Here is a 24,906-nt window from a genome sequence, read left to right as displayed (position 1 = left end):
ATCTACACATTCATTTGGTCCTCCACAGCTGCAGATTCTGCATGTGTGTACTCAACCAGATCAAAAATATTTGAAAAATAACCATGACTGTACCAAGCACACACAGATATCCTTTCTTGCTATTTTCCTTAAATGATACACTTCTGACCACCCTTCAGGCAGCAGGTGAGTGAGGTCAGTGTGTTGGTATCAGAAAGTGACCTAGGGCATGAGGGGTTGGTGTGTGTGTATGTGTGTGTGTGTGTGTGGTATGAATGTGAACCCTATCACAACTGCTGGCATCTGTGGGAGGTCCAGAAGCCAAGTCCTCTTAAATACTCAGGAATGTGTGAATGCCGATTCATTTTGAAGTGTCGTTCTCCATCCATCTAATCTATTTTAGTATCTTTACACCTGTCTGCTTGTTTGTCCTTGATAGCTGGGGCTGAGGAAGACCCCCACACTGAGCACAGATGTTAAAGAACAAACAAGACCTGTACTGCAGACAGAGAGACGGAAAGGTGACTTCTCGGTATGGCTCAGGCTTGGAAGAAGCCAGCTGCTGAGACGGGATCTCCTGGAGATTTACTGGAGCATAACCTTCCCCTGCCGGGTTGTCTCGTGCGTGTGCCTCCCAGTGTTTTCATCCCCAGTGGGACCATAGCAGCTGTGCTGTGAATCCTGACTGCAGGCAAGGAAGCCACTATACCACGCCACCCAGACCAGTATCATTGTCCTATTTCACATGGAGCAAACCGAGGCTCACTGAAGTGAAAACATTTCCTTAGGGGCTTCCTGGAAAGTGGATTTAGGACCCGGACCAGGACCCTCAATGGCTAGGTGTCATTCACGCTTTGTTCTTCCCAGGTCCCTCCCCTCCCAGGCTGAGGGATGGGGTGGGCCCATAGGTGAAGTTTTACTCAGGTTTTCACAACTTCTCTCAAAGCCCATCATGACACAGTGAGTTGAAAAGCCAGGTCCGACCCACAGGCCTCAGGACCTGGCGTCAGACATAACCACATAGCAGCATTTACAATTCTTGCTTTGGCATCCGGCTGGAGACAGAGGTGGTCGGAGCCCTGGGAAACCTGGTACAGATTTAGTGATGTTCCGAATCACGCCTCCCAGAGGTGAGCCGTTGCCTCTATTCCTCACTCCTCCCCTGAAACCATACAGCAAGTTAGTAAGATCTTTAACACTCTGGGTGATGTCTGTGGTGAGAAGTGGGTTTCCTCTGAAGATGGCCCAATGATGCAAACATCAGATTCAAGAGAGCAAACCCTGAAGATCAGTAGGTTTCCTGGGACTGTACACAAGGCACACATCTCACACACATCACTGGGTTTGTATTAGCACCACATTCCCTGAAGCACAGGACACAGTGAACTTGCTTTGTCACACAAGAGGCTCAGAAATGGAAGGAGGTGGGCTCACACCCGATGGTCCTCATCTCCTAGCCATTCTGTCTCCTTACTCTTTATCGTCCCATTTTACAGATGAGAAAGTTGAGGCTCAGAGGGTCTAGCAGGCTTTCCGAGGAACTGGCAGAGCCGCAAGACACCCAGTCTGGTCTGTCTGTCTCAAGACTTGGCTGACTTACAGAAACAGAAAATAGGCTATGCTCCCCGCTTTGAGCGCGAATCTTTGCTACAAGTTCTGGATACATCCATGAAGAAGGCTTTGCTCTGCAGGAAGTTCCAGGGTATGAATGCAGCAGGGGCTGGCAAGGGAGCTCACAGTTTGTACTGAGGCTGTGGCACAGGCTTTCTGGAGGCGGTGGGATGACTCAGGCTTTGGAGGAGGGGAGGCAATGAGTGGTGGTGTTCATGGATTTGGAAGGATAAGAGGCTGTAGGAGGGAAGGCCCCACCCACCAGTTATTAGCTGATTCCATCTGCAAAACTCTTGGCAGGCAATGATGATTGCCTACACTTCGAGGGCAGGGGAGTGAGGCTCGGTGAGGACAATGGGCTGAGAGGAAAGGCGTGAAGTGAGGAGGACCAGGGGATGACCCAGCCAAAGAGGTGAGATCAGTAGGAGGCTGTCCCTGTGTCCACTCACTCCCGGCTTGATTGTGTGGACACTGGAGTGAGGCAAGTGGGTGGGATAGCAGGCAGACATGTCTGCAGTTCCTTCTGATACTTCAGTGTGCGTCAGTTCTCCACACAGAAGCCAGCTAGGTGAACTGCCTCAGGGGACCCCACCCACAGACCATCCACAAGGCATCCCAAGCTTTCTTTCCCATGTCCGCCTCACAGATATCAGGAGCAGGGTCTGTCAGGGTTGCCAGAGACTGGGATGAGTACAGAGAGCTGTAGAGTGAAGACACCTAGAACGGAGCTCAAAACTCAGATAGGAATCCGGTGCTGTCCCCTATCCTATACCGCAGCACAGAGACCCAAGTCTACTGGAACTTGTGATGTATTTTTCGAGAACTGGAGGATTTTAAAGATCTCGGCACATGGAAACGATAGTTAGAGGAGATGGGAGGGTTTGTTCAAGAGGCCCTGATTTGAGCACTGCAGATTACACACACACCCAATTACAGCTCTGCACTCTGAACATGTGGGCAAAGCCTGTGCTGATGAAAATGAACCATTCTCAGAAATCTAACGAAGATGATCCATTTCAGTGAAAGAGGCGGAGAATGAGGGACCGAGGATAGAGCTTGGACGGACAGACAGACAGACAGACAGCAGACAGGCACAGAATGGTGACCCGGTGGGGAGCTACAGTGCTCCCTGCCCGGTCAGTCTGTAAGCGTCAGACTTCTCCAACACAACTCTTATCTGTCTAACCAGCCTTAGAATACAACCAAATACAATAATTAACCTCCTCATAAGATCCTTCCTTTTAAAACCCCAGGCTACATAAGACCATTTAGGGACAACTGGGGTGAATGCATATTGGAATCCAACATGATGCTACATGCTTGCTAATATTTGCAAGCCTGGGATAACCATGAGGGAGAGGGTATGAAGACAGAAATAATGTCAGCTTTGAAAAACTCGGACAGTCACCAAAGTAAAGGAGAGGCCAATGAAGTCCAAGGTGACTAGAACTGTCATTCCTTACTGGGAGATGGAGGGGGAGATGACCCAGTTACTAACATGCCTGCCATGCAGGGATGAGGACCAGAGTTCAGATCCCCAACATCCACATAAGCAGCGAGGCTCAGCCACAAGCGTCTGTGATCCCAGCACTGGGAAGGTAGAGATAGACAGAGCCTCAGGGCTTGCTAGCCAAAGATGTAAGCTGAATCCCTGAGCTGCGGGTTCAGTGAAAAAAAAAAAAAGCCCTGTCTCAAAAAGCAAGATGGACATTGATGAAGGAAAACCCCTGATGCTGACTTCTGATCTCCACAGGCATGACACACACAAAATGAACAAACACATATGCACCTTGTGCAGACACCTAAAATAGGGAAAAAGGAAGAGAGATGGGGTGGGGGTGGGGGACGCAGAGGAGCCAAGTAGATTCTTACAGGTGATTCCAAGGGTCCCTTGTATATATTTTTTGACACCTTTACCACTGTTCAATGATCAGTCCCACTGAGAAATCAATGCCTCTGAGGCCAGGCTGGCCCCCAGGGCTCTCACCACCGCCAATGCTCTCCCATTCTGTATTATAATTTCATGCTTACTATACCTCTCCTCCAAATAACGCTTGCTTCTTAACTACATACATCCTTCCTTTATGAAGTCCCAGAGTCAAGTTCCCTGAAAGGATTTACAGACTGGAGTGAGTGAGAGAGCAGAGAGGGATGCCATGAGGGGGGTGGAGGGCAGTTGTGTCTGCCTTGTGGAGGATGCTTAAATCAGATCCCAGTCCCAGACCAAAGCCACTTCCTAAGATTTAAAAACAATAATTCAATAATTTCAAAATCAGCATTGAACACGCAGCCCTGAACACTCTCTCCAAGAGCCTGGTGTCCTTCCTATTGGATGCTGTCCACCTCCAGAGACCAGGTCTGTGCTGGTGCTGCAACCTCACAGCCTGTAAGTCCTCCACCCTGCCCCATGGACAGAGAACATCAGGGACCTCTCTAGTCCTGTACTGGGAGAGAGAGGCAGACACACTGGTTCTACTGTTGAGTCTTTTGAACTTTTTCCCTTCCAGTTTTGAAAGATATGAGATGTGATTAAAATCGTCCACTGGATTGTGGATCTGTGCGGATCAACATGTCTTAAGCATATTTTCAACACTCTGTCATTTCCCATACCTGGACCTCAACTGAGTATGGCAGAATGGCAACTGCTAGGTCAAACATAAAAGCACCCAGGTTCCTCTGACAATGTAGTTCTAAGTGGATGGAAATCATCCATCCTTCCATCCCTCTATCCATCCATCCATCCATCTATCTATCCATCCATCCATCCATCCGTCTGTCTGTCCATCTGTCTGTCCATTCATCCACCCATATGTCCATCCATTTGTCCATCCATCTATCCACCTATCCATCCATCCATTCATCTGTCTATCCATCCATCCGTCTATCTGTCCATCTGTCTGTCTGTCCATTCATCCACCCATATGTCCATCCATTTGTCCATCCATCTATCCACCTATCCATCCATCCATCCACCAATCTATCTTTATCCACCCATCCATCCTTTCCATCCATCCTTCCATCCATCTATCTCCATCCATCTACCTCTCTATCCATTCTCACATCTGTCTACTCATTTACTGAGTGCTTCCACGCTTCAGGCTGTGAAAGCGAATTAGCCGTTAGTTCAAGGAACTGATCATCTAGAAGAGGAAATAGGGCCACCAAGCTATAACTAGAGGGGAAGAGGAAGAGACCCCGAGACACATGAAAACAAACAAAAATCCTGATTTAGTAAAAGAAGTCTGAAAGTCTAAGAAGCATCCGGATGTGTTGGACCAGACTGCACCAAATCCTTACTTAGGGAACCCAGACAAGCTGAATTTAGATTTGAAGAATTTCAGAGAGTCACCGAGGCAGCCAGAACTTGAAGATGAAATGAAGGGAAATTATTAGTCGGATCACAGTGCAGTACTAAATATAAAGGGGGATTATCAGTAGGGTGACTTGAAAATCAGTACAGTAGAAAACCATTTATCCAAATAGCAGTTGATTGGCTTCTAAAGGTCAGTCAGCCTCTGAAGCAGAGGATCCATTTCCCCTATAGAGAACGTGTGTCTGGAGTAGGCAAAGATTTGCTATAGATCACTAACAAGTCAAAACTGGAGTGGGGAGTGGGAGGAGATGCAAAGGAAAGACTTCATCAGACTTTTTGTAGAAAAAGGCCTTGGCTGAAGACACAGGCGGGAAAAACACGGACTGAAACTGATGTGTGATTCTAGTCATTTCCGCTAGAATTGCTCATTTTTAAAGATGGCAAAAGGGGGTTCCTAGGGCTTGGGGCTGTTGCCGCTAGAACTCACTAGGGTTGCAGTGCTCCTGAGAGCCCTGGTCTGTACCCATCAGACAAAACTGCATCATCCTGCAGAGGAGGGTACATGCACAGCTGCTCCCTGCAGAGGGGGGTACATGCACAGCTGCTCCCTGCAGAGGAGGGTACATGCACAGCTGCTCCCTGCAGAGGAGGGTACATGCACAGCTGCTCCCTGCAGAGGAGGGTACATGCACAGCTGCTCCCTGCAGAGGAGGGTACATGCACAGCTGCTCCCTGCAGAGGAGGGTACATGCACAGCTGCTCCCTGCAGAGGAGGGTACATGCACAGCTGCTCCATGCAGAGGAGGTACACGCACAGCTGCTCCATGCAGAGGAGGGTACATGCACAGCTGCTCCATGCAGAGGAGGGTACATGCACAGCTGCAACCTGCAGAGGAGGGTACATGCACAGCTGCTCCCTGCAGAGGAGGGTACATGCACAGCTGCTCCCTGCAGAGGAGGGTACATGCACAGCTGCTCCCTGCAGAGGAGGGTACATGCACAGCTGCTCCCTGCAGAGGAGGGTACATGCACAGCTGCTCCCTGCAGAGGAGGGTACATGCACAGCTGCTCCCTGCAGAGGAGGGTACATGCACAGCTGCTCCATGCAGAGGAGGGTACATGCACAGCTGCTCCATGCAGAGGAGGGTACATGCACAGCTGCTCCATGCAGAGGAGGGTACATGCACAGCTACTCCCTGCAGAGGAGGGTACATGCACAGCTGCAACCTGCAGAGGAGAGTACATGCACAGCTGCAACCTGCAGAGGAGGGTACATGCACAGCTGCTCCCTGCAGAGGAGAGTACATGCACAGCTGCTCCCTGCAGTACCCCTCACAGCAGAGCTCAACTAGGAAGAGCTAGTACTTACAAATGTTCCAGAAAAATCCACCTGTGCAGAACACAGGTTGATATCTGGTGTCTTGTCCTTACTTTCTGAAACCAGCTGACACTGACCCAGGAGGTATGAGATTGGCTAGGCTGTCAGGCCAGTGAGCACCAAGGACCTGACTGTCTCCATCTCTGCAGCGATGGGATGACAGATCCGCATAACTAAGCCAGCTTTTTATGAGCAGTTAGCACTTTACCCACTGGGCCATGTCCTCAGCCACACAACACACCTCCCATTTTCTGAATGTTTCCTGGGCCTCGCCAGCTAGACCTCAGCTCCTGGACAGGACAGAACACAGACTCCCTTCAGGAGTCACGTGGGTCCTGTGGTCAAGCTCTGCATTCACTATAGATTGCTTTGGTCTCTCTCACCAGCGCTCTCCACAGCTTGGGGCCGAGGGTTCGCACTGAGTATTGCCCTCTGTAGCTCAGCACCCTTCCCACTGAACCCCCGATACTGACCCCCTAATACTGATGAGAACCCAGAGACCCCTCACGCCTAGGAAACACGGTGCCCTCTCCACAAGAGGCCCAGTCACTAAGGATGTTCAGAGTGTATTCAGATCATCCTGTGCACCAGCTCTAAACTACACAGACCGGTAACCACTGAGTTGTGTAGAAACAGGACTGGCAGAGACAATGAAGCCTCCTTGGAGAACAAGCTTTTTAAGCTAAGACCCATCCATTCACGTATCTATAATTAATGAGCTAATTACCACCGAGTCTTATCTAATCATGGAAGCAACCCTCCTGACAGATCCTTGGCTTTAGTCCGGGGCAGAGTAATTGCATTTCCTTGAGTAACACAACTTTATTTTATTTTATTATTATTTTTTTTTACAAACAATACCCTGTAATTTAGACCTTTTTACTAATTCAAGTGAGCCAAATAAAATAACACCAAGCAGGGTAGGAGAGGGTGGCAGTGCTGGTGTGTAACTAGATTATTTCCTTTAAATAAATAATACAAAAGAAAAGATCAAGCCAAGAGTATGGGGGGGGGGGAGTGTTTATAGAAAGCATCCCCTACCCACCCACCTAGGGGAAGAGCAAGGTTGTAATGCCATCTTTTAGTCAGACTGGGCGATGCCATTCAGTCAGGACAGCAGTAATTAGAGGTGATTACGCAGCAATTAAGAACTCCATGGTTGTGTGAGGTAGAATCTTGTATATCCTGACCTCCACAAGCCTACCACACTATGACATGTCTTCAGGAGAGAGCTCAGAGAGAACTCCAAATGTCCCAGTGCTGACTATGGCTGAACAAGTGGTCACCAGCACTGACTGTGAGATGACTGATAGGTCACCAGGGCTGACTGTGGAATAACTGACAGGTCACCAGGGCTGACTGTAGAATGACTGACAGGTCACCAGGGCTGACTGTAGAATGACTGACAGGTCACCAGGGCTGACTGTAGGATAATTGACAGGTCACCAGTGCTAACTATGGGATGACTGACAGGTCACCAGCACTGACTGTAGGATAACTGACAGGTCACCAGTACTGACTGTTGGATGACTGACAGGTAACTAAGGCTGACTATTGGGATGACTGACAGGTCACCAGTGTTGGCTGTAGGATGATTGACAGGTCACCAGTGCTGACTGTTGGGATGACTGACAGGTCACCATAACTGACTGTGGGATGACTGACAGGTCACTAGCATTAACTGTGGGATGACAGACAGGCTACAGAGAACACAAGAGAACAGATTGCTTGTCCTCAGGTGGGGAGTGAAGTGGGCGACTGTACCTGAATACCACAGAGTTTGGGGAGGGGATGGTAAGGAAAAGCCACAAGAAGGGGTGTTTAAGGGGAATCTTGGGGGCAGGGGGAGAGATTGGGAACTGAGCTCTGCAGAGGACTGGATGCTGCAGACATTGAAAAGCCATCAAGACAAAGATAGTGTGGGGGATGGGGGCTCTACTGTGTCTCCTTGGAAGCTGCTAGCACAAGAAAGTCTATGGTGATGCACACCTTCAATCCCACACTGGGGAGGCAGAGGCAGGCAGATCTCTGTGAGTCTGAGGCTAGCCTGGTCTACAGACTCAGTTCCAGGACAGGCAAAGTTCATACAGAGGCCCTGCCTAAAACAAACAAATCCGAACACAGATAAACACAAACGAGCCAACACAAAACAAAGAAAGTTCCAGTGAGGTGGTAAGGGTGGGTGTGGGGATGAGGTAAACTGAGGCACACTCATGGAGAGAGGAAGTAAAGAAAAGTGTGAGGCCTCCCTTTTGAGAAGCCTGGATGTGGACACAGGAAGAAAAGAATTGGTCATATATGAAGCGATGGTAGAGACAGGAAGCAGAGGACCCCAGTGCAGGGAGGAAGGGAAGGTGAGGGAGCAGGAGAGGGAGGGATGCTGGGCGGAGCGGAGTGATAGCTGTTCCCCGAGGAGGGAGACTGAGCAGTGCCCACTGTCAGCATGTCACAGAGCCTGTGACCAAGGCTGGGGCTCTGTTGGGTGTGGAGCGAGGGGCAAGAATGACGTGGTCCACACCCTCCCAGGGAAGCCCTGAGTATCCAAGGAAGTGAGAGCCAGGCTCTTGAAAGGGTCCCAGCAGGGGATGGTTTCAGAGGGCGGGAAGCAGGTGCTACATGCAGCAGGACTCAGGGGGGAGCAGCTTCTGCCCACAGCCCTGGTCAGCCCTAGATGTACCCATGCCAGACGTCCTAGGGGGCTACTGAACCACGTCAGCTGCCACCGCCAAGCCTGAAGCTTTCCCTCTGGGGCCAAGGAGGTAATTTAGTGTCCGTCTCCAGAAGAGCTCACATTTATCAGTGGCGGCTGCTTGGTCCCAGCTGGCCATAAGTCACAAAGCTTTGGTGTATTTCTCTAGAGTTGACATCCTCTTGTAAATAACATGCCAATGCTCTCCGATCCTACCAGAAGTCTTCTCTCTCTCTCTCCCTCTCCCTCTCTTCTGTTTTCAGAGTGACCTTCTCTTTCAGCCAGTGGAAGTGTCCAAGAAGCTCCTTGATGGAGCCCCGGCAAGCACCAGGTAAGTCAGGGCTAGGTTTGTGGGAGCTCCCTACCCCCAGACAGAGTCGGGCACAGTGCTGATTTTGTGATTGATGGTTCTTCAAGTTCAAAACGCAAGTTGCCTTTGACCTGGGAAGCTGACACATAAGGGCATGGATGTGTTGACACCCGACAAGCTCACGGCAAGCGTCTGAAAAGCACCACAGAGTGAACTATGGTCTTCACAGCTAAACAGAGCAACTTAGCACTTAGGAAGCCCCCTCCAGGGGGATTCAAGAGGCCGAGATAGAGTCAAGGGCCCTGTGAGGAAAAAGTCCAAGACACGCTGTGGATGGAAAGACACGGTGACGATTTATAAAGAGCACATACCACCATCAGCTATGCCTGCTAAAACCTCGCAGGCATGCTTCCTGCAGTGAGCGCTGGAGATGTTTGTATATAGGCAGAGAGGCCCGGGAGAGGCCTCATGAAATAGAAGAGGGCTGACCCCATTGCTAGAGAAGGAAGGTCAAAGAGTGGGCAGGGGCGTGGTCTTCTGTCTAAGCTTCTTATTTTAAAAAACATTGAATGATTTAGGAAGAAGGGTCGTGCACACACACCCATGGCTAAAAACACTCTGAGGTGATTCATCTTGTTTTGTTCACAGGTATGGAGACGTTAACCCCTTTTCTTGTACGAATTCAGTTTTACCCTTCATTTCCTCTTCAGGTTTTTCAGAAAAAAAATCTAATACCGCCCTCATTATCATAATAACGGTATTTATTCTGTTATTCAATTCTTTTCTAACGGAGAATTCTTTTTAAAACATTCAGCTTAGACATTTTAAATTCAGCCACAAATATTTCTCAGAAATCAGACACAGGTTTGAATTCCAGTCTCTTGGAGGAGAAAAGGGAGTTTAAAACTCTGTACAATTACACTGGGATACTGAAGCAAGAATTCTCCAGGGAAAGAGGAACACTCCTCCACTGCTGGTGGGATTGCAAGATGGTGCAACCACTTTGGAAATCAGTCTGGCGGTCAGAAAACTGGGCATGTCACTTCCTGAGGACCCTGTTATACCACTACTGGGCATATATCCAGAGGATTCTTCAGCATGCAATAAGGACACATGCTCCACTATGTTCATAGCAGCCCTATTTGTAATAGCCAGAAGCTGGAAAGAACCTAGATGTCCTTCAACGGAGGAATGGATACAAAAAATGTGGTATATTTATACAATGGAGTACTATTCAGCCATTAGAAACAATGAATTCATGAAATTCTTAGACAAATGGATGGAGCTGGAGAACATCATACTAAGTGAGGTAACCCAGTCTCAAAAGATCAATCATGGTATGCACTCACTGATAAGTGGATATTAGCCTAGAAACTTTGAATACCCAGGACATAATCCACAAATTAAATGATGTCCAAAAAAGAATGAAGGAGTGGGCTCTGGTTCTGGAAAGACTCAGTGCAAGAGTATAGGGGAATTCCAGAACAGGGAAGTGGGAAGGGGTAGATGGAAGAATGGGGGGACGGAAGAGGGCTTATGGGACTTGCGGAGAGTGGGGACCCAGAAAAGGGGAAATCATTTGCAATGTAAATAAAAATAAATAAATAAATAAATAAATAAATAAATAAAAGAAAAGTCTCTGTACCTGTGGTAAGAAGGGGGGGTGGGTGGGCAGAGAATAACCATTGCAATTAGCATATTCACTGGTAAATTAGCATGTTCACCAGTAAATTAGCATATTCACCAGTAAATTGGTAAATTAGCATGCTCACCAGGTGATAGCATATTCCCTAGGTGATTAGCATGTCCACTGGGTGACTAGCATATTCACTGGGTTATTAACATATTCACCAGGTGATGAGCATGTTCACTAGGCAATTAGCATATTCACCAGGTGATTAGCCTGTTCACCAGGTGATTAGCCTATTCACTAGGTTGCTGACCAGTTCACTAGGTGATTAGCATATTCGTTGTTCACCATCTTGAAAATGGGGTGTGGTACTCAGTCAAGCTCAATTTGAAAGGCTCTAGAATTTTCTGGGATAAGGATATCTAGGCATGGCTATCTGAGACTATCTGAATTGATGTGGAAAGGACGCATCTCAACTGTGGAACTCTCAGTCCTAAAGGGGAAAATGAGCTGAGCCCTAAGACGGTTTATCCGAGGCTGCCTTGGGGTCCTATAGCCTCAGTATTGCATTAGATATAGTCCTGTAGCCTCAGTATTGCATTAGATATAGATAGAGATTGATAGATAGATAGATAGATAGATAGATAGATAGATAGATAGATAGACAGACTGAGAGATGATAGATATGATAATAGATGACTGATAGACAGACAGATGATAGATATGATAATAGATGATAGATAGATGATAGACAGACAGATAGATGATAGATATCATAGATGATAGATGGATAGATAGATGAATGGATAGATGGATGACAGATGGAGAGATAGATAGATGAACAGATAGATAAATGGGTAATGATAGATAAATGTTAGATAGGTAGGTAGATAGATAAGATAAATGGGTACATAAATGATAAATGATAGATAGATAGGTAGATGGATGGATGGATGGATGGATGGATAGATAAAGGTAGGTTGATAGGTAGATGGATGAATTGATAGATGATAGATAGATAAATGGGTAGATAGACAGATGATAGATAAATGATAGGTAGACAGACAGATGGACAGACAGACAGATAGACAGTAGATAAAAAAAGAGATATAAGTAAATGAAGGTCCCTGGCCTTGGCACCAGTCCTTACACTCGATGTGGGTCACATGCTTTCATTTGCAGGTCTCAGTTCCTCTGTCTTTCTAGTGAGCACATTTAACTAAATCACCCCAGGGTCCCCTTCCACCCAAGGATGTGAAGAATCTTCAGTTATAAATATACTTAAAGGGTGGGACTACCAGTCAGGATGGCAGAAATGAGGATACAAATGGTAACAAGGGCTGGTATGGATGGTGACAGGCTGTTGGTGGGCATGCATACTAGAACAGCCACTGTGGAAATCAGAAGTTCCATATGCCCGGCTCTACCACTCCTAGTCAAGAACCTAGAGAGTGTACCCTACTACAAAGATGCCTGCTCAGCCTCATCCACTGCCAGTCTGTTCTTGGCAGCCACGGAATGAACCCAGGTGTCTGCCGGCAGAATGGGTAAGGAAAATGTGGTCACACACAGCGGAATATTACTCGGCCATGAAAAATGAAATTATGAAGTTCACAGATAGACAAATGGAACTGGAAAATTTTACAGGAAATGACATCATGCTGGCCCTAAAGACAAACTCCACATGACCCTGCTCATGAGGATACTTACTTTAAATCTTTTGTTTGGTATGCTTAACAAGGATGTATCTGGGAGCTTTAGAACCAGAAACAGGGCTGACATTTTATGAGAAGGGGTGGTAAAATACAGGCAAAATGAAAGTGGAGCAGGAATTGTGGGGATGGACAGGTGCAAGCATAGAAGGAGGGGGGGGTGAGGAAATGGGGGAACCTAACAACAACAAGGGGTACATGAAAGAGTTGTATGGAAACCTAGGGTCTTCCAATCCAAATCAGAGGGGGGGCCATGCATGACAGTGGAGTAGAAAATGCCGCAATGACTCAGCCGCTGCTGACCCTTCACACTGCTGGACCAGCCAGCTGTCATGACTCAAAAGGGCGCTGCCCATAAATGGTGCTGGCTTCGAAGCATCTAGAAAGAGATTAACTGTCTACCTGAAAACACCTATCATGTACATGAGAAAGTGACTAAATAAACATACACAGTTTAAATAAAAACCTGTCATCTGGGCTCACGATGATGTCTCCAAGAGCCAAAGACTGTATAATACAACTCCCAACAGCATGCATAAGAGGCCCCCTTTGAGTTTTCGGTCAGGGTTATCTAAGACTCCCAAAGGCTTTTGCTATTGCCCTCGGCAGCCTCCCAGAGGTGGAAGATAAGTCCCTATTGCTGGAGACAACGTGCACATTGGACACAGGGCCCAGAGGACCCCTGCAACTGACTTGGAACTGACCCGAGTGCCTCCTCACTGGGGACTAGCTTCCGTCGTACAGAAGGTGCCGTGCAAGCTTCCAAAGGAGGCAACCAACAGTCACACCCAGCTATGACGCCTATCAGCAGGGCAGGATCACACTGAGGTGTAAGGGTGCAGAAGTGCAGGGGGGTGTGGTCACACTGAGGTGCAGCCATGCATGGTCACCCTGAGATACAGTAGTGTCATGGGCACACTGAGGTGCAGAACTGGCACTCACACCTTGGCAGTAACCAACAGCTCTCTGATTGGTTTTAAACCTTGTTGAATAAGAGGGAAGCCGTGCCCCATACTAGAAAGCAGCTTAACTACCTAGTGCTAGTGAAGCCCTGGACCTTGGAGGAGAACTTACAGCCTCCACTTTATTAAACCAGCACAATCCTTAACATCACTCTAAACATCCGTCCTTCACCCACAGGTAAGTGTAGTCCTCACCCCTCATCAAGGATACTGCTCTTTGCAACAGATGGCAACTGTTACAGAAAACCACAACCAATCAAAATGCAGAGTTCTGGAGCCCAGTCCCAATAGAAACATCTACAATACAAGTCCTGCACTCAAGGCTCAGGGACTATTTCAGAAGAGGGGGCAGAAAGAATGTAAGAGTGGATGACCTGGGAGCTTGCTGTGGGATTTCATTACTGAGGAAAGTCAGAAGCTATGAAGTCTCACCAACATGACTTCCCAAATATGACCTGAGCAGGGATTACACCAATAGACACACTGAAGTGGATGGGCAGTCATGCAAATCCTCAATCCTACACAAAGAACTCTAGGAGTGCTAACTAAGGAGTGCTTAGAGCCAGAAAATTACTTTCCCTGATTAGGAAGAGCACACCAACTGGCTATCCAATACCAAATGGTCAACCCTGAAAACATACAGGTGCAACAAAGATTATGCAGACTGAGTGAGTTGTATTTATGTATTTAGGACTATACACACACACACACACACACACACACACGTAGGTATATAACAATTAGTGAAAAAGTAGGTATTTAACAATTATAAATTATAAAGCTTTATTTTTATTCTTCATTGTGTATAGGCTTGTGTGTCTGTATGTGGGTACAGACACTTGAGAGCAGTTGATCTAGGAGTCCAGAAAAAAATGCTTTCATCCCTCAAAGCTAAAGTCGTTGTGAGCCACCCAATGTGGGTGCTGGGAACTGAACTCAGGTCTTCGGCAAGAGCTGAGCCAACCTCTTCAGCCCGGAGATTACAAAACCTTAGTTACATTCACGATAAAAAGTGACTTTTCTCCGGGAGAAACACAATGTACTTTACTTTTCTCTCCTTATAAAGTCAGCAGCTTCCCATATTACAAGGCTAGCTTCACATTTCTCAGCTCAAGAAATCCTCCTTCCTCAACCTCCTGCCTGCAGAGCAGCTGCGCTCCCAGGCACTGCAGTGCTGTGCCCGGCTTTAGCTCAGTTTTCTTTATGAGTCCACTCAAGAATGTCATCCAAAACTGAAACAAACGTAACTGACCGGGCTTATTTATAAACCACAGAATCGCTTTGTCTGACACTTGTGACAGAAGCAGTGATAAAGATTAGCTATCCTTTGTTCTAGCCACACTATTCAAAACAGAGGTCTGTGTTATAGTGTTGTTACAGTGTTACAGCTGCATCTGGACCATCTTCTGAGTCAGTCAACAGCACCAGACTCCATGCTTCTCAGGCCCTGGGAGGTCACGTGACCTACTTAAAGCCACACAGCTGGGTAGCGGCCCCTCCCCCAACCACAAGAGTGGAAGTCCTGAAGGTCAGCCTGCAAGCAGGAGTCTTTGAGCTGTCAGCCAAGGACAGGTCACAGGTCAAGGCTCTTACCTGGGACTGTGGAGAGAGTTGCTGACTGCTGACTGTTGAGAGGGGATCCTCACTGAGTCCGTGGCTAGGGACAGGGAACAGCTTATCCAGGACTGCAGACTGCCCTCTGGCTGGGAGCTGGTGACAGAGACATTGTCCCTAGAAGGCAAAGTTAGGACACTGACTTCAGTGGCCTCCACATCAGAGTCTGGGCCCTGCCCAGCTGTGTGGCTTTAAGTAGTCCAGGAAAAAGAGGAACTCAGTGAGGCAGGTGAGCCTCAGGAAAATGGGAATAACACACACACACACACACACACACACACAGAGGTATGGAGGGCACGAAAGATAAGGAAAGGTCAGGGTCCAAGAAGCAGGAAAACAGAACCCACAGGTGAAGAGGGGACTAAAGGTCAACATGGAACACAGATGTCCATCTAAAAAGTGTGTTCTGGGGCAACAGGGAGCCAATGAAGGTGGCAGTGGGTAATGGCATGATAAAGCATGTCTTCCCTGCATCTAAACGACATCACATGGGTACACAGGGTACACTCCTCTAAGGCACATGCTAAACCATGAAGCCATAGCTTCATAGGCAATACAGAGAGTTCTCTGATGGGTGTGAACCTTCTCCTTGCCAACTGCACACATACACAGCCAGGGGCTCACCTTCGTAAGCTCAGTGGCTTACTTACCCCTCTTTCCCGCTGCGACTGCTACAGTCCACTGCTGTCTGGACACTAGAAGGAGACACAAGACAATGTCTGTCATAGCTGCTCAGCCAGGAATGGGGAGCTGGTCTCCAACACTACAAACACCTGGGTTTGCCTCCCATGTCTACCCTGCACTACTGTGTGGTTGTAGGATACAGAGTTGTCCTCTCTGAGCCTCCCGCCTTCCTCTGCAAATGGTGGTTGATTAATAACACATGGGCCTCTGCCTCTGCCCGTGGAGTATACTGAAGCAACCCTTGTGGATTGTTCAGTGCAGATCCTGGAGAACAGGAACAATCATTACCCGTACTTTTAAAAACATGACTAGGGGGTGGTTCTCTGGTTAAGAGCATGGGCTGCTCTTCTAGAGGATTTGGGTTCAACTTCCAGCACCTACACTGTAGCTCACAACCATCTGAAAGACCAGTTCCAGGGATCCAATGCCTTCTCTGGCGTCTGAGGGCACCCTCAAAATGAACAGACACACATATATATATATAGGCAAAACACTCAGACATGAAGCAAACATTTTTGGAAATGCACTGGCATCGCTGACATTAATCATGTTGTTATTGACAATGTGCCTGGCACTTGCCTCATAGTCTTTGGAAAGCCAGCAGATCAGGCTCAGGCAGGATAGCTTCCTGGGGCATTGTGGGAAACTCCTAATCTAATTATACAAGTAGCTATTCTTCAGGGAGAAACATGTTTACACATCCAGCCCACACCATCTGCGTCCATTTTAGAGATGGAGAGAGCCTACCATTCAGAAGGCCACTGAACACCCAAACCCAGCTTTGTGGAAACCACAAGGCACAGTGATAGCCAGTGCGCCACTGCCCTCAAATGGGGATCCCGACAAGACCACACCCCTGCATCTAAGTTGCCTTCACTGTGGTCCTCAGGCTGGCCCTCCAGCCAGCCGCAAGGTCTGCTGGGATTTGGACAGGTCTGAGGAAGATGTACCCGTTACTTCTCATTTCTTCCTCTAAAGCCATGGTTCCTTAGATGCCTCATATTTCCAAGCACATATCTCCAGTAGACGGGTGCCTTGAGGACCATGAACATGCCTTCCATGCGTGGAGACAGAATAGTAGGTTCCCTGGAGCCCACGACCAAATGACTAATGACAAGAGGTTGAACCTCATTTCCCTCTCAGCATGAGCCACACAGGAAGCCGCACTCTCATTCTCTCCGTTTGGAATCCACGCTCCTGAGCTTGGACACTGGATACTGTTCACTACTGTCACAGTGCCACACAGTCTGCCCAGCTCAGCAACAGTGCGTACGTGGACACTGACACACAACAGCGTATACGTGGACGCTGACACACAACAGCGCATACGTGGACGCTGACACACAACAGCGCATACGTGGACGCTGACACACAACAGCGCATACGTGGACGCTGACACACAACAGTGCATACGTGGACGCTGACACTCATCCAGGCTTGATCTCTGAATGCGGCTCTGGGGACTTGGAATTCAGAACCACTTCTCCTGCCTGGAGGCACCCTTTCCCCAGAGACTTGGACACTTTCTGATGTCATGTGTCCCTGTGATCTGTGCTGTTTTACCCTGGATGTGGGATGTTTTGGACCCAGTCTGTAGGAGCAAACCCCACTGAGTGTGTGAGCTCCGTCTGTGTGCTTCCTGTCTGCATGGTTTCCCAATGGGCGCAGCAGCTGAAACATCAGCTGACAGAAGAGGAAACGCTGCTTTGTCAACCTCCATGTAAAGTTGGCCTTCATGCTCCTGGAAGACTACTCTGATGGTCCAAACCATGGTTGTTTGCAGCTGAGCAGGGAAATCTGGGATTTCCAATGCATCATGATTGTACCATGTAAGCCACCGTCTCACAAGAAACAAGACTGTAGCCACCATTGTTACACCCCCACACACACCACCCTTCACTCCTGCCAAAGCCTGTGCCTGGAACAGGCCACCTTTAAGTAATCCTCTGTTAAGGAAGGGCAAGGCGAGACAGGAGGCCAGGTGCCCTGTCCGTGGTACTGATCTAGTTGGCTGATTATCCATGGCGCTGTCCGTGGTGCTGATCTGGTTGGCTGCTTAACCGAGGGAATCTCAAACCGCAGCCCTGGGCTGGTGTCCACAGCTCTTTCTGTCATCTTGACCAGTGTGGTTTTGCAAAGGGAACCTGTGCCAGGAATTTTAAAACAGATGTTGGCAAGGATCGAGGTAATTGATTAAGTGTCTTCAGATGTAATCCTCCTGGGTACCTTCACCAGACAGCCGCATTCTAAATGCAAATACAGGCTGGGAAGTAACGGCTGAATCCGTTTGCTCCACGTCAGTGACTGACGTGAGCTCACCATCCTGGCAGCCCAAAAGGGAACAGAGACCTTGATCGTAGGTGAAGGACACTCAGCGAGTTCTAAGGAATAACAAAGCTGTCTTTGACTGGCATCAGAGGGGAGGGGAGGGGGAGAGGCCAACTCCAGAAACAAGTCATGGCTTCATGGTTTAACATGTGTATCAGTGTGACTTTAGACACCAATGAGACTCCGTTTCCTTATCTTTAGTTTGTGAAACATACTGATAGGAGCCCGGGGACCGTGCAAGGGCAGCATGTGACAAGCAATGACAACTGTCCTCCAGAAAAGGAACCGCAGGGGGCCATCACCACCATTTCCGGCAGTGTTGCAAACAGATTGGTGAAGTGTGGGAGCTCTGACGCCATCTCGTCAGCTGGGGGTTGGTTACAATCCTCAGAAAGCAGGACAAGCTGCAATGCCCATTTAATGCTAGAGGGCATGGGGGACCACGCTGTGACTCTAACTGGGTGTCAGCTCCTTAGATGAACAGTTCACTCAAGCTGCTCTTCCAGGTCAGGACGTGTTTAGCACTCACAGAGGGCAGCTTCAAGGAAAGGGCTGGGGGACAATCATCTCACGCAGCAGGGAACTTCCCATCCTGGCCAGAGCCAAGGCTCAACAGTGAATTGTTGCCGCACAATATGTCCTCAGGAGGTCAGTCTCTGGTTCCATCCAGATAGCTCCAGGTCTCCTCCACAGCCTGATGTCAGACCAGTTTTAGAGCATTCGAGTTGGAGATCACACAATATTCTCTCACACCATCCCCAAGGATATGCTTGCTCCCAGAGTCCTCTGGACTCTCATCTTTTATCTGAAGTCCTTGTTAAGCTGTGGACCCCTCCATGCCCTGCCGCATCCCCAGGCAAGGCAACTGGCAGAACAGGTGCAGATTCTGGGCCCAGGAATAGATGGCAATATCTGTCAGCCAATGTAGCCTTCCTCTCATGACTAATGAGGAGGTTCGAGGCCTGGGGGATGAACGGAAACATTTCCTCCATTGGTCTAAGAAGGTTGATGCCACAGTCTAGCTGATGACACCAGGCCCTGCTGCAGAGCCACACAGGCTTAAGCACCACTGTGTGCTGCCTGACGCTCTGAGCCTGTAGCTTGGCTCCCAGCCTGCAAGGCCTGATCCATTAAGACCTATTCCAGGTGAACTGCAGAATTGTGATTTGGCATAATGAGAACAAGTCTCTCAACTTGGCAGTTGGAGAGTTAGTCTCTGTGTCTCTGTCTCTGCTGTCTCTGTCTCTCTCTTCTCTCTCTCATCCACTCTTTCTTCCTTCCCTAACCCAGTGATCTGAATCCTAAATGAGAGGTTTGTTTTGTTTTTCTGAGATATGGCTTCTCTGTGTAGTCCTGGCTGTCCTGGAACTCATTCTGTAGACCAGGCTGGCCTCCAACTCAGAAATCCACCTGCTCTGCCTCCCAAGTGCTAAGATCAAAGGTGTGCGCCACCACCGCCGGGCTCCTAATTGAGAGTCCATAAAGAAGTATCTTGGACTAATCTTTCAGGCTCCAACTTGAACCTCTTATTCAAGGCAATAAGAACACAGTGTGTAGTTTGGAGCCGCTGATGTGGGGGAGGGGGGTACCAGGCTGGCACCAGGGCAGGAACTGGGAGCCCCACTGTGTGCAGCAGACCAATATCTATTGTCTTTGACAGTCAGTTATGTTCCTCTGGGGTATCCTGGTTGTTTTCTTATCAATTTGACACAAAGTAGAGTCTCATGAGAAGAGGAGCCTCAGTTGAAAAGATGCTTTCATTAGACAGGCCTGTAGGCAAGTTTATAGTGCGTTTCCTTGATTAGTGATTGATGCAGTTGGGCCTGTCCCATTGTGGGTAGTGTCAAGCCTGGGCTGGTGGTCCTGGGTTCTATAAGAAAGCAGGCTGAGCAAGCTACGAGGAGCAAGCCAGTAGCAGCACCTCTCCATAGTTTCTGCTTCACTTCTTGCCTCCAGATTCCTGCTTTGAGTTCTGGCCCTGACTTGCTTTGGTGATTGTGTTGGTTTGAATATGCTTGGTTCAGGGAGTGGCACTAGGTGTGGCCTTGTTGGAGGAGGTGTGGCCTTGCTGGAGGAGGTGTGGCCTTGTTGGAGGAGGTGTGGCCTTGTTGGAGGAGGTGTAGCCTTGTTGGAGGAGGTGTGGCCTTGTTGGAGGAGGTGTGGCCTTGCTGGAAGAGGTGTGGCCTTGTTAGAGGAGGTGTAGCCTTGTTGGAGGAGGTGTGGCCTTGTTAGAGGAGGTGTGGCCTTGTTGGAGGAGGTGTGGCCTTGTTGGAGGAGGTGTGGCCTTGCTGGAGGAGGTGTAGCCTTGTTGGAGGAGGTGTGGCCTTGTTGGAGGAGGTATGGCCTTGTTGGAGGAGGTGTGGCCTCATTGGAGTGGGTGTGTCACTGTGGACTTGGGCTTTAAGACCCTCATCCTAGCTGCCTGGAAGTCAGACTTCTCCTAGCAGCCTTCAGATGAAGATGTAGGGCTCTCAGCTCCTCCTGCACCATGCCTGCCTGGATGCTGCCATACAACTGCCTTGATGATAATGGACTGAACCTCTGAATAACCAGCCCCAATTAAATGTTGTCCTTTATAGGAGTTGCCTTGGTCATGGTGTCTGCTCACAGCAACGTGAACCCTAACAAAGACTGTGATGAACTGTGATGTAGAACTGTGAGCTGAAATAACCCTCTCCTCACCAAGCTGATTCTGCTTACGGTGTTGATCAAGGCAATAGAGACCCTGATTATGACAGCAATGAGTCGGGACTTTTCTGTAGGCATCTCTTATTTCTTTAGTCCCCAATACCTGGGGCACTGAGAGTTTCAGCCAGTTTCAGGGAAGTTCTGTGAGAGAACAATGACAGGAGGGGAAGGAGGGAGGTGGAGAACAGGGAAGGGTGAAGGCCTTCAAGGGCGAAGGCCACTGGCCTACAAGTCCACCTCCAGGACCTCAGCGTGACATGGTCCTACCGTATGGAGCACCGTCGTTCCCAGAGGGTGGCCCTACTCTGGGGATTGTGGAAACATGGAAACTGTGGCCTAACTGGCAGAGTCGCAGAGGTGTGAGACACCCTTGAAAATGACATCAGGTTCTGGTCCAGGCACAGGGCTGTATGTCCTGTGTCTTCCCAATTGACATGCTCCCTTCCACGGGAGGCCATTGCTCTGAGCAAAGCCCTCTCCTCCCTTAAGCATCTTGCCTTCTAGAACATTCCTCTTGGTCCTTGTGCATGCCTCCCCAGATTCCCCTCTCATGGGTCTACACTGCCTCCTCCCTAGGGAGCCGGAGTCACCTACCCCACAGCTCACCTGCTGCCAGAGGCTTTCAGGTTCCAGCAGAGCCAGGCACATTCGTTTGTTCCTCTGCCTATCCATCTGCTTACGCCCAGGATGCAGGCTGTGTACAGACACCCATTCCTGAACTGTTCTCCAGTCCAGGCTCCTGGCCCTGTACTGACCATCTCACACAAGCTATTCATCCCCTGGCCACCATGAGGTGCAGAAAAAAATGGCATCCAAAAGCAAGAAAGAAAATACAAGCTGGGCAGTGGTGGCGCACGCCTGTAATCCCAGCACTCTGGGAGGCAGAGGCAGGCGGATTTCTGAGTTCAAGGCCAGCCTGGTCTACAGAGTAAGCTCCAGGACAGCCAGGGCTATACAAAGAAACCCTGTCTCGAAAAAACCAAATCTAAAAAAAAAAAAAAAAAGAAAATGCAATGCCACAGTGGGGCATCTGGCGTGGAACGGGCGCTCAAGAAAGGCTTACAAATCGAACGGATGGATACATGAATGAAATAAAGAACAGAGGCAACAAGTAATGTCTGAGTCTCTACAGGGCCATGCTTCTGTGTGGAGAGCTGCATTTTTACCTCTTACTGACCTATCTTAGAAACGAAGAGACCAAGGATCAGAATGATCGAATATCTGTTTGAGGTCATGTGATGCTGAGGCCTGTGCCTTCCCCTCCCCCACTTGCTGCTGCCTGGGGTGCTCCTAGATACCAGGTACATCACGTGATACCCATGTCATTACATGACATCTATGTTCCATTATCACACCATATCCCACAGCTCCCCTGGTGCACAGGCATGCTCCTTCCCAAAGAACCGTGAGGCTGATTACGGTATATGGAAACTAGAGACACAGTCAAGAAAAAAGACATTGGAAACTCAGCAGGGAAGAATATGTTCAGCTTTGGATGCAGAGGTTGGGATGGGAGGAGACAAATGCTGGACTGCACTCAAGTGACCGTGGCCTGAAGCTCAGGAAAGATGAACGCAGGCAGGGGGTGAGTCTTGTTGCCACAGAGACAGGTATGTCTTATGTGGGCACCGTCTGGCTCTGGGGGTAGTGGCTCTTAGGATAGAGCCTGGGGTGATGTCTGGGGTGCTCTGTGACTTCATCCTGGTTCATTACCCAGCTGAGAAGTCTGGCTTCTGATTCCTGTTACAGCCTGTACCACCCCTGGGATGGCCACTCTGTTTCCATCCTCTCTACCTTTGGATTTATTGTTAGAGAGAGAGAGAGAGAGAGAGTGTGTGTGTGTGTGTGTGTGTGTGTGTGTGTGTGCATGTGCGTGTGGGCATGTGTGTGTGCGTGTGTATGTGTGCATGTGTGTGTATGTGTATGTGTGTGTATGTGTATGTGTGTACTATAGCCAAAACAAGCCCACCTTTAAGTGACTTATGCCAGGAGCTGTGACATCACAGCAACAAGAAAGTAACAAGCACAAGCTCAGACCAGACAAGCGGCTTCCCTAGGACATCACACTGGTCAGCTCCCTAGGACATCCAGCTGGTCAGCTCCCATGCTTCATGGGTGACAAGGACAGTGTCCCTCTTCCTCTCAGTCTGAACAAACCAGCAACCCTCAGGCATTTTGTCTTCCCCCCCTGACCCTCCGAAAATACAGCCTGAAACTTGTAGGGACAACAGAGGCGGGCAGAGCACAGGCCCACCTCCAACCAGGCCACCACCTGTTCACCTTTCTGTGTCACTGTCACTTGACACCACCTCTTCCAAGGCTGCCTGCAGGTCTGCGATGCGTCGGATGGACGTCTCCAGGTCTGTCTGCAGCGTTTGCCTCACAGCTGCCAGCTCCTCCACATACTTCTCCTGCAGACAGAGATCACAGAACCCATTGGTTTCCCATGAGAACGCCACAGGACTCCAGAGCTCCGGGGTTGAGCAGAGCCTATGGGGGAGGGGAGGGGAGGGGACAGTCTGAGCAGAGCCTATGGAGGAGGGGAGGGGGCAGCCTGAGCAGAGCCTATGGGGGAGGGGAGGGGACAGCCTGAGCAGAGCCTATGGGGGGAGGGGACAGCCTGAGCAGAGCCTATGGGGGGAGGGGATGGGACAGCCTGAGCAGAGCCTATGGGGAGGGGAGGGGACAGCCTGAGCAGAGCCTATGGGGAGGGGAGGGGACAGCCTGAGCAGAGCCTATGGGGGGAGGGGATGGGACAGCCTGAGCAGAGCCTATGGGGAGGGGAGGGGACAGCCTGAGCAGAGCCTATGGGGGGAGGGGAGGGGGCAGCCTGAGCAGAGCCTATGGGAGGAGGGGAGGGGGCAGCCTGAGCAGAGCCTATGGGGGGAGGGGAGGGGACAGCCTGAGCAGAGCCTATGGGGGGAGGGGAGGGGACAGCCTGAGCAGAGCCTATGGGGGGAGGGGAGGGGACAGCCTGAGCAGAGCCTATGGGGGGAGGGGAGGGGGCAGCCTGAGCAGAGCCTATGGGGGGAGGGGAGGGGACAGCCTGAGCAGAGCCTATGGGGGGAGGGGAGGGGACAGCCTGAGCAGAGCCTATGGGGGGAGGGGAGGGGACAGCCTGAGCAGAGCCTATGGGGGGAGGGGAGGGGGCAGCCTGAGCAGAGCCTATGGGGGGAGGGGAGGGGGCAGCCTGAGCAGAGCCTATGGGGGAGGGGAGGGGACAGCCTGAGCAGAGCCTATGGGGGGAGGGGAGGGGACAGCCTGAGCAGAGCCTTTGGGGGGAGGGGAGGGGACAGCCTGAGCAGAGCCTATGGGGAGGGGAGGGTACAGTCTGAGCAGAGCCTATGGGGGAGGGGAGGGTACAGTCTGAGCAGAGCCTATGGGGGGAGGGGAGGGGACAGCCTGAGCAGAGCCTTTGGGGGGAGGGGAGGGGACAGCCTGAGCAGAGCCTATGGGGGAGGGGAGGGGACAGTCTGAGCAGAGCCTATGGGGGAGGGGAGGGGACAGTCTGAGCAGAGCCTATGGGGGGAGGGGAGGGGACAGCCTGAGCAGAGCCTTTGGGGGGAGGGGAGGGGACAGCCTGAGCAGAGCCTATGGGGGAGCGGAGGGGACAGTCTGAGCAGAGCCTATGGGGGAGGGGAGGGTACAGTCTGAGCAGAGCCTATGGGGGGAGGGGAGGGGACAGCCTGAGCAGAGCCTATGGGGAGGGAGGGGACAGCCTGAGCAGAGCCTATGGGGAAGGGGAGGGGACAGTCTGAGCAGAGCCTATGGGGGGAGGGGAGGGGACAGCCTGAGCAGAGCCTTTGGGGGGAGGGGAGGGGACAGCCTGAGCAGAGCCTATGGGGAGGGGAGGGGACAGCCTGAGCAGAGCCTATGGGGAAGGGGAGGGGACAGTCTGAGCAGAGCCTATGGGGGGAGGGGAGGGGACAGCCTGAGCAGAGCCTTTGGGGGGAGGGGAGGGGACAGCCTGAGCAGAGCCTATAGGGGAGGGGAGAGGACAGCCTGAGC

At 50.1% G+C, this 24,906-nt stretch overlaps 1 protein-coding gene across 1 annotated transcript in view; it reads right to left on the bottom strand.

Moving 5' to 3' along the window:
* The window catches only part of Myo18b (myosin XVIIIB), a 191,649-nt gene that overhangs the window by 9,960 nt on the left and 156,783 nt on the right, over positions 1–24,906 (bottom strand). Inside the window, exons 39-41 of the mRNA XM_052167649.1 lie at positions 23,179–23,309; positions 15,849–15,893; positions 15,178–15,315 (exon numbers count right to left, since the gene is read on the bottom strand). Of these exons, the coding sequence (XP_052023609.1) occupies positions 15,178–15,315; positions 15,849–15,893; positions 23,179–23,309 (314 nt within the window). The remainder of the gene's footprint in view (positions 1–15,177; positions 15,316–15,848; positions 15,894–23,178; positions 23,310–24,906) is intronic.

The sequence above is a fragment of the Apodemus sylvaticus genome, chromosome 22, assembly GCF_947179515.1.
Source record: "Apodemus sylvaticus chromosome 22, mApoSyl1.1, whole genome shotgun sequence".
Taxonomy (NCBI): domain Eukaryota; kingdom Metazoa; phylum Chordata; class Mammalia; order Rodentia; family Muridae; genus Apodemus; species Apodemus sylvaticus.
This window is presented reverse-complemented; position numbering and strand designations above follow the sequence as displayed.